Source organism: Panicum hallii, chromosome 8, assembly GCF_002211085.1.
Source record: "Panicum hallii strain FIL2 chromosome 8, PHallii_v3.1, whole genome shotgun sequence".
NCBI lineage: Eukaryota > Viridiplantae > Streptophyta > Magnoliopsida > Poales > Poaceae > Panicum > Panicum hallii.
In genome coordinates this window covers 36,842,743-36,850,961 of record NC_038049.1, presented here as the reverse complement: position 1 = coordinate 36,850,961, position 8,219 = coordinate 36,842,743, and the positions used below count along the sequence as shown (strand labels likewise).

At 44.1% G+C, this 8,219-nt stretch overlaps 1 protein-coding gene across 1 annotated transcript; it reads right to left on the bottom strand.

Annotated features, from left to right (window-relative positions):
- Nucleotides 1-234: 234 nt before the first annotated feature.
- LOC112902846 (serine carboxypeptidase-like 45) lies at nucleotides 235-3,829 on the bottom strand. Its single transcript, XM_025972034.1, has 9 exons — nucleotides 3,400-3,829; nucleotides 3,098-3,199; nucleotides 2,847-2,942; nucleotides 2,413-2,505; nucleotides 2,222-2,301; nucleotides 1,709-2,118; nucleotides 1,532-1,624; nucleotides 889-1,006; nucleotides 235-794 (listed from the first exon to the last, which is right to left on the bottom strand). Exons 1-9 carry the CDS (start codon nucleotides 3,668-3,670, stop codon nucleotides 639-641), a joined length of 1,419 nt encoding a protein of 472 aa, XP_025827819.1. The 5' UTR covers nucleotides 3,671-3,829; the 3' UTR covers nucleotides 235-638.
- Nucleotides 3,830-8,219: the final 4,390 nt, after the last annotated feature.

Sequence of the window (8,219 nt, the reverse complement as noted above, 5' to 3'; positions counted from 1 at the left end):
AGAGCGTCTTTAGCTGGGAACCTAGGATCATGGAGTACTGGATCGCACTCAGCCGCGACGACGAATCGAATGTCTGAACGAAGCATGAATCGATGGGGGCTCTCATGGTGCCACCCCTTCCAGGTGTTTCTGCTTCCGGTTACATTTACTTGTGCCCATCTCGGTCGCTGTCATGGCACCACAGCTTTGATCGGCATCATTGCCATCTCCTGGACTTCTGAAACTCTGTGGCCATGCCGTAAAATCAACGTTCTTTCATCTTTCTGGCTGCACAAACCGCGTACAACCATGAATTATTCAGGTATTTCAGAATGTACTACTATCACAGTGCTACGTGTTCTTCCTTCCTTTGGTCTTTGTTTTCATACTACTTGAACACTAGCTCTAAATTTACATACAAGAAGAACACACGCCGAATCCGGGAGTGACAATTCTTTCGACTTCTTTAGACAATTGCCGAGCCGAGGATACAGAAGAAACAGGGGCCAAAACCTGAAGAAACACCGCGAGTATCGCAGCTTCAAACAGCTACCAGCAGGAGGCAAATGCAGCAAACACATTCTTACAGTTACATTACAGAACCCCTTGCAGAAGCAGGAACCTGCATTGCATCGCAAACGGAGCACCTCGTTCATGGATCATGAGAAGGTTTCAGGCAGAGGCTGGCCCTGCAGGAAGGCTCTGAAGAGCACCAGCGACCGCCCGGGCTGCGAGAACGGCGCCTCGTGGGAGGCCCCCCTGATGGTGGCGAAGGACAGCGTGCCGCCACCGTACACCTGAGTCCATCCTCCAACCTGTACATGGAGATCATAACACATTCAGTAACGAAATGCAGCAATGTTCTTCGGTTTGCAGCTGGAAGTGTCATCAGCTTGTGTTGTGACGCACCTGCTGGCCCTCGAACCAAACCCGGTAGGGTGTGGTCGTCTTGAGGCCCATGTCATGAGCCAAATTCTGCACCAGTGTTCGGCTTCCAGTTAGAGGGATCACCGAGTCCTGATCGCCGCTGCGAAAGAAAAAATCAAGGAAGCAACACTGCATGTTAGAACATCTATTGTAAAGCTTTATGTTTCCCCAAAGTTCAGAGGACCCTCCAACAGCAAAGATTCAGGCTAACATTTATATCGTGCTTCAGAAGTGGCAAAGTACAATGGTCTAAAATTGCCTACAGTGTGATATCAGCAGAAGGTAAAAGCAAGCTATGTAAATTAGTAGCAAGTCATAGACTAGCTTTTTCCACGCTTTTCCAGTTTATTTTCACATGTAAAGGTCAAGTACTAGTAGTCCTGTATGATTGTTGAGCTTTATGTTTCCTCAAAATTCAGAGGCCCCACTGCACACAAAGTTGATGCATATTTTGGTACATTGTCAAAGGTACAAAAGTACAACGTTTTAGGACCTTGCACCAGATTCAGTTTTCCAAATCCTTTTGTCTCGAGACCATTGAACTTCATGATTGGTACGAAAATAAACAGTCGAAATAAAGACGGAAGGAAAAAAAAGACACTGAATCTCAATCGTCTTTCCATACCTGTAAACCAGCACCCGGATGCCGGACCTGACGAGCGACCCGACAATGTTGATGGTGGGGATCTGCAGGTTGAGCAACTCGTACTCAAGAACACTGTGCCCAAAAAACCGAAGCAGAGGTTAACAAGTCCTGTTCATCTATCAGACAGTAAGTCGAAGAAAAAAACAGTGTGATCACCTGCTGCAGACGGCCCACTTGTCGACGCCGACGAGCCTGGCGTGCATCGCCGCCTGCACGTCCCGGCGGTTGAGGTACCTGACGGTCTCGTCCTCGACGCAGACGTCGATCCGCTGGCCGGCCTGCTGGTGCGGCGTCAGGACCTTGGACTGCGAGAGCACCGAGGAGAGGCAGACGTCGAGGGTCACGTCGTACTTGTCGACGAAGCGGCTGGTCTCGCGGGTCACCTGGTTCATCACCCGGGCGCACAGCGGCGACAGCGAGCCGCCGTAGTACTCGGTGACGTAGCGGGAGTAGTTGCACACGGAGGTGAAGACGCGATAGGTGCCGTCGGAGATGAGGCCGTGCGACCAGAAGTACTCGGCGCGGGAGTTGAAGTCCGTCGTGAACTCGAGCACAGGGTTGCCCAGCTGATCGTCAGAAGTTTCAGAATCTAGTTAGGCAAATTTTACTGAAAAACTTTCATTTTTTTTAAAAAAAAGGAGTTTCAGAACCAGCCAGAACTACACTTACAGCAATGCCTTTGAGGTTGAAGATCTTGTCCTTGGTGTTGTACTCCACCATGGCCTCGGCGAGCTGTGGAATGTAGTGCCCTGATTTGCAAATACAAAAAAAAGACAGAGCATATTTGATCAAAACAATAAAGAAAACTGCAACAAAAAATACAGGTGAGGAAAAGAAGCTGGGTGTATAACTGTATGTACCTGCGTAGCTTTCTCCGGCGATGTAGAGGTCTCTGCCCTTGTACTGTGGGAACTTTTGGAGCCACCTTTGCAGGAACACCATGTTGTCCGTGGCTTCATTGGTTCAGACGTGCAGTGGAGAGGGGGAAAGTTAGAAGAGCTCATCATCACACCCAGTCACAAGCACTGCTAGTCTGCTACCGACCAAACAAAAAACAGAGCATGCCTTCTTCCCACATGTCACTTTTGTTACTAGTGCATTTTTCTTCAGCAAAAACATTGTTGCTTTTCTGACGCTTGCTAATACTTGGAGAGAGAGAGAGAGAGGAGAGAGAGAGATTAGAACTGCTAATGCAGCATTTTTAGTCTCTGTTTTATAAAAGGAGGACATATTTGCAAGGATGAAATGTGGAACACATGACAGTGAAGCTAGAGAAGAACAGAATGTTCAGTACCTGTCATCTTGTCATCCACGCCCTGGTAGTAGGCAGCATCAGCAGAGTAGGAGTAGCCTACACCAGCCGGCGTCTCCAGGTAAATCACATTGGCCTCTGCATTTTTAGCAGCAGCAGCAACAACAACAAATACAGAACAGGGAAACATGAGCAACTTTCTTGGGCCAGCCAAGAATTGGAATTAGCAGCATGAAAAGTTGCAGTAAAAAAAAGCTAAGAGTGGATGCACTCATGGCCTCACAGAAACACACCTTTGTTCCAGCTGTATTCATTCTTCACCAGCACCTGCCCACTAGGCCTGAAGGGGCCGTTCTCCGAGAAGGCCCCTACACCCAGCGAAGAACACCCGGGGCCTACACAAGCATTGATCCAAAGGAATCTCAGAAAGAGCAAGGATGGACAAGTACATGACAAAATTTTGGGATCAAGGATTCCATGAACAAGAGCACGAGAAAGCAAACACAAATTTTCAAACGCGAACTGTGTACCCAGCATCCAAGGCCCTCCAAAATACTGGAGCAAGCTCTGCATCCAGGTTTCAGTCAGAACTCACCTCCATTGAGCCAGAGGACGAGAGGCTTGGAGGCAGGGTCGACCTCGGCCTCGACGAAGTAGTAGAAGAGCGCCCTCTTGCCGCCGTCGTCCACGCCGACGTAGCCGGAGTACTGGCCGAAGCTCACCTCCGGCTGCCCGGGGAGCCGCCTGATCCTGTCGGCGGGAGCTCCGTCGCAAGAACCGAGGCGGCAGCACAGCGCCGTGGCGACGAGCACGAGCACCATGGCCAGTGCCCTGCTGGAGCAGCTCACCGGAGCTGGCATCTCCATGGCTCCAACCTCCAATGGAGCGAGAGAGAGCTAGAGAGAGAAAGAGAGTGACTGGAGCTGGCAAGAGTCAAGTGTGCTCTTTTGCCTTGAGAGCACAAAAAAATGTTCAAAAGACGAATGATTCAGTGGGAGGAGGAGGGAGAGAGTGGAGGTGGCAGATGCAGGTAGCTGAGGCCTCTGCTTGGTTGGAGCACTGGCTGGGATATATAGCACGGGGAAAGGGCATAAAAGGTACGTTTTGTTAGGACTGTTGCTGTGTTTGTCAGCCTTTGTTAAATATACAAATATATAAATACACATGGTATTTATATATTTGTTAACTGTTTCTGAAAGTCCATTTGTTCAGCAGACACTCATGAATGCCCAGATCTGATTCAGGAAGTAGGATTAGGATGTTCTTCAGACTTCAGCTGTAGTTACAGGTTAACAGCTTCTTGTGGAACTGGCGTTAGCATTAGTTCTGGTTCCTGAGAAGTTTCTTGTGAGTAATGGTCAGTACATTAGCTGAGAGATGGTGGAAGTTCATGTGCACAATTTGACAAAACAATGCACTGACAAAGTAGTAGGTAAAAACATAAGAAAGTAAGTACATAGGGCATAAAATTCCAGCAAAGATTTCAATTTCAAATGCTAGGAGCATGCACCAGCCCTTTTTCACACCTGCTGAACATTGCATCTCACAAATTCTTTATTTTCTGCAGGTAGAAATAACTGACCATCAGTGTGCACGGTGACCAGTGACAAAACATTAAGAATTACTAGTACATTGGAAAAATATATCTGAAATGAATTGTTTAATGGGTCACATGACATGAGAGAGAGGGAGGGAGGGAGGGAGAGGGGGAGAGAGAGAGAGAGAGAGAGAGAGAGAGAGAGAGAGAGAGAGAGACCCAAGGGGGCAAAAGCCTTTGCTGCACTACAGAAAGTAGGCTTTTTAGAGGACTTCCACAGTCACGCTGTTGTTTATACTGCTGCCTTGTGCAGAATGGTGGGCACCGGCGCACCGCTCCCCACACGTCAGTGTCATGCTTCACAAAGCAACATGTCAAGGTGACTAATTGTTTCCTTCCTCTTCCTTTTTGAATAAAATTATTTCTATATCAGCACAAGAAATAGGAATATATTTAGTAGCTCCTTCCATCCTTAAATATACAGACATTTTACTTTTATCTTGAGTCAAACATTACAAACTTTAACCAAGTCTATACAAAAATAACCAACATCTACAGCATCAAAGTAGTTTTCTTAAATCACATAGGGAATATGTTTTGACAGTGCATTTGTTATTTATGATTAAAGTAAGAAAACTTTGATAAATCAGAGGCAGGGACTTGCAAGGAACAGGGCGCAGGTGGCCTTCTGTTTCTTTTTATTAAAGGATGGAAATTCATTTGGATGTTATGATCTCTAGCCTGCATCCAATGCAGGTGTGTTGGTACTTGTAACGTGTCATAACATTTGCCTGCAACTCTCCAAATGAATTATCCTATTTAATTATGTGCCACCGAAAGATTGGCCAAGATTGTGGATCGAAGCAACCGTGTCCTGCTTTCTGTCCACGTCAGGGCACGCCCTTCAACACGGAAAGTGTTCAGCTACCTTTGGTTCATCAGTTCAAGGACCTAGTTCTAGATACAAGTTCAAGGACCCATAAATAGAAAATGTCTTAGAATAAAAAATTTAATATCACTAACCTACATATAAACTGCTCCTAGGAAGGATAAATTACGTACGAATCACGAGTTATATTGCATTAAGTCCTACTTGTGAAGATATAAGGGTACAAGATTTGAAGGGCAAGAAGATCCCCGAGATATTTCCTATACTTCCAAATATACTCTAACACACCGCTATTTTATAGAATGGAAGAACAAGCGGGTAAAAATCGGACAGAATACTAATATGGTACTTTTTCAGAAAACAAACAGTTTAAGCCAATTAGACCAAGATGCCAAATGCCAAAATGGACAAGATGCAAATGAAAAAGAAAGGCACACACCTTCTTTAATAAAAAGTAAAGGAAAAATCGGTAAGGAGCTTTGTATTGAAAGGATGACCCGCACGAGCACACCAGCAACAGCAATGCAGTAAAAATAAATTACATGGCACATGCATGATGAATTACGTATGGAATTTTTTTTAGTGTGCAACTTCTATTGTGTTGTAGATTTGCTCGATCCAAACTATCTATAAATTATCTATAAATCTTTTGAAATTCAGTTGCTCCGACAAGCAAAACCCTTTTTGAAAATGTTGCACAACACGACACATGTCTGTACTGTGGTTCTATGGAAGTGTAGAGTGGCATGTGGCCATTCCGCTAATTACGGTTTGCCCATGGACGCAAGCGCCTTGTTTTATCCCTGGAGCGACATTCAGGGGAGGCATGAGGCTGCTGTCTGGAATATTAACCCTCACTTCTTTGTTTTCTTGCCAGCAAGGGTCTTGTCCATTGAGAGCATCTCTCTCTCTCTCTCTCTCTCTCTCTCTCTCTCTCTCTCTCTCTCTCTCTCTCTCTCTCTCTCTCTCTCTCTCTCTCTCTCCCCCTCTCTCTCTCTGACTGAGTGACTTGAGTGAGTGATGGATTGTTGAAGGGAGGTGGCTTTTAGCACTAAACCCAATCCTCACTGTCTGCCCAATTTTCAGGGGGAAAGCATTATTATGACAAATGCAAACACCAAGATATTCCAAGATTCCACATTCAGGCTTGTCCACCCAACCATAAAGGAGGGGCATGATCTTCGCTGAACTATGAGATGGATGCATGGGTTGTACGTTCAGGCATGATACCATTTACTAAAATTTCAAAGATTGAGGATGTACAAATTTATGTCGGCATATATTTTTTTCCGTTGTGCTTTTAATGTGTTGGCGTTATATTTTGTTTATTTGAAAGGCCAAGGGGTTCCATTTTCGTGACGAAAGTAAACGCAGGGAGTTTTGGTAGTTGTCTGATGAACCAGTTGGTTATAGAAACTGCTCATTGTTGCTGTTGAACAATGTCTGACGAATTAGTTATCTCGGTTAATTCCGGTACTTAAAAAAATGCATCTGTCCCTCTCTCTCCTGAATTTTTTTTAGAGTAACAAGAAATGAACAGCAATCCAACCATAAAAGTACATGTAGTAGCAAACACAAGTACTGGTGAGTACAAGCTACAACACAGTAAAGCAAGAGGGACAAGCCTGCCTGCTGTCCTATGAAAAGGATAAACAGGCAACCCCGTGCAATTATTGAGCTAACACAAGCTGCCTCCAGCTTTAGGAAAAAACTAATCACGCAGGCACAAGGGACACCAGCGTCTAAAAAGATGGTTCCAAATAATCTAAACATGCGTGGCCGTACAGGACACATGCTCTCTCAGGTAAACTGTTCTGAAAGCCTGAGGCTGCAGAGGTTTTATATTGCTGGGAAATATAGGTGAGCTCATGCTGGTACCTTTTGGTGTAAAGCCGGAGGAGATCGCTTGCCTTCTGGAACTGGAAGCATGCACGCAGAAGGGAATATACAAGCAGCCCTGCTAAGTACTTTTGTTGATATTGCTAATGAAGTGATTAACTGATCCTACTATATGAGATGGCATTAGGGCCCTCTCTTTCGGATGCATTCACATGCCCACTCGATCCATTCTTTTTTTTTATTTGTTTTGGGCATGGGCGCCATAGTCTGATCTCCGACACAACCTTTTACCATGTATTCTTTTTTCTTTCAAAATATATATTAGTTAGATTTAAGAAAATACTATAATTTGTATGAAAATGCTAATAACATTTATGTCATAAATCTAAGCACTTCTATATATAACTATGGTATATATATATATATGGAGCAATTATTCTAGTGGTTGCTTCAATCAATTCTAGATGCATGCAGGCTTACATGATTAGGGGCCTATTGATAAGGAAACTCATTAAAAAATCATATTACAATACCAGGACCTCAATTTAGAAAATTTCCCTACAAATTACAAGCATGATGCACAATAGAGCAATAGAAGAAGAATATTAGCAATATTTTAATAAAATAGTTATTGACCCTCCTTATACTCCGTATTCAACAATTATCATCCTCTTTCCCACCCAAAGGTCATCTGTGCTATGACCCACATTTCTTTACAGACGCGCCTTAATTAATGTGCATGCTAATCTAAGCAGGGCTCATGCTATTTTGCTAAATCATTGGTTATATCTTTCTTGACTCAATTGTGTTTATATTCAAAAAAGACATGAAACTTGCCCCTAAGTCTCTTTAGTTTTTAATTTTCTAAAAGAAAGTGTTATATAATTTTCATGTTACTTTGAAATTGATGACTAAGAAATAAACCAATGGAACATGTTGCTCGATACTTTGTTCCAATAATTATTAAGCACACGTGTGTACCATGACAACCATTGTTGTGACTCTCGCTCTTATAATAATAAACCATAAGCTCGAAGTCCAAACCCTAACGAAACGGATTCCATGCCATTTCTGAATGGATGGTTACAAGAGATGGAAAAAATGCCATAGGTATATTACTGGCAATTGGGCCCAGGGCTCACCTGTCATC

Excerpts from the sequence above, each read along its gene's own strand:
- LOC112902846 (XM_025972034.1), bottom strand. The coding sequence starts at position 3,670 with ATGGAGATGCCAGCTCCGGTGAGCTGCTCCAGCAGGGCACTGGCCATG. Across the intron at positions 2,302-2,412 it reads CGCCGGAGAAAGCTACGCAG|GGCACTACATTCCACAGCTC; the intron begins GTACATACAGTT and ends TTTGCAAATCAG. Across the intron at positions 795-888 it reads TTTGGTTCGAGGGCCAGCAG|GTTGGAGGATGGACTCAGGT; the intron begins GTGCGTCACAAC and ends CTCCATGTACAG.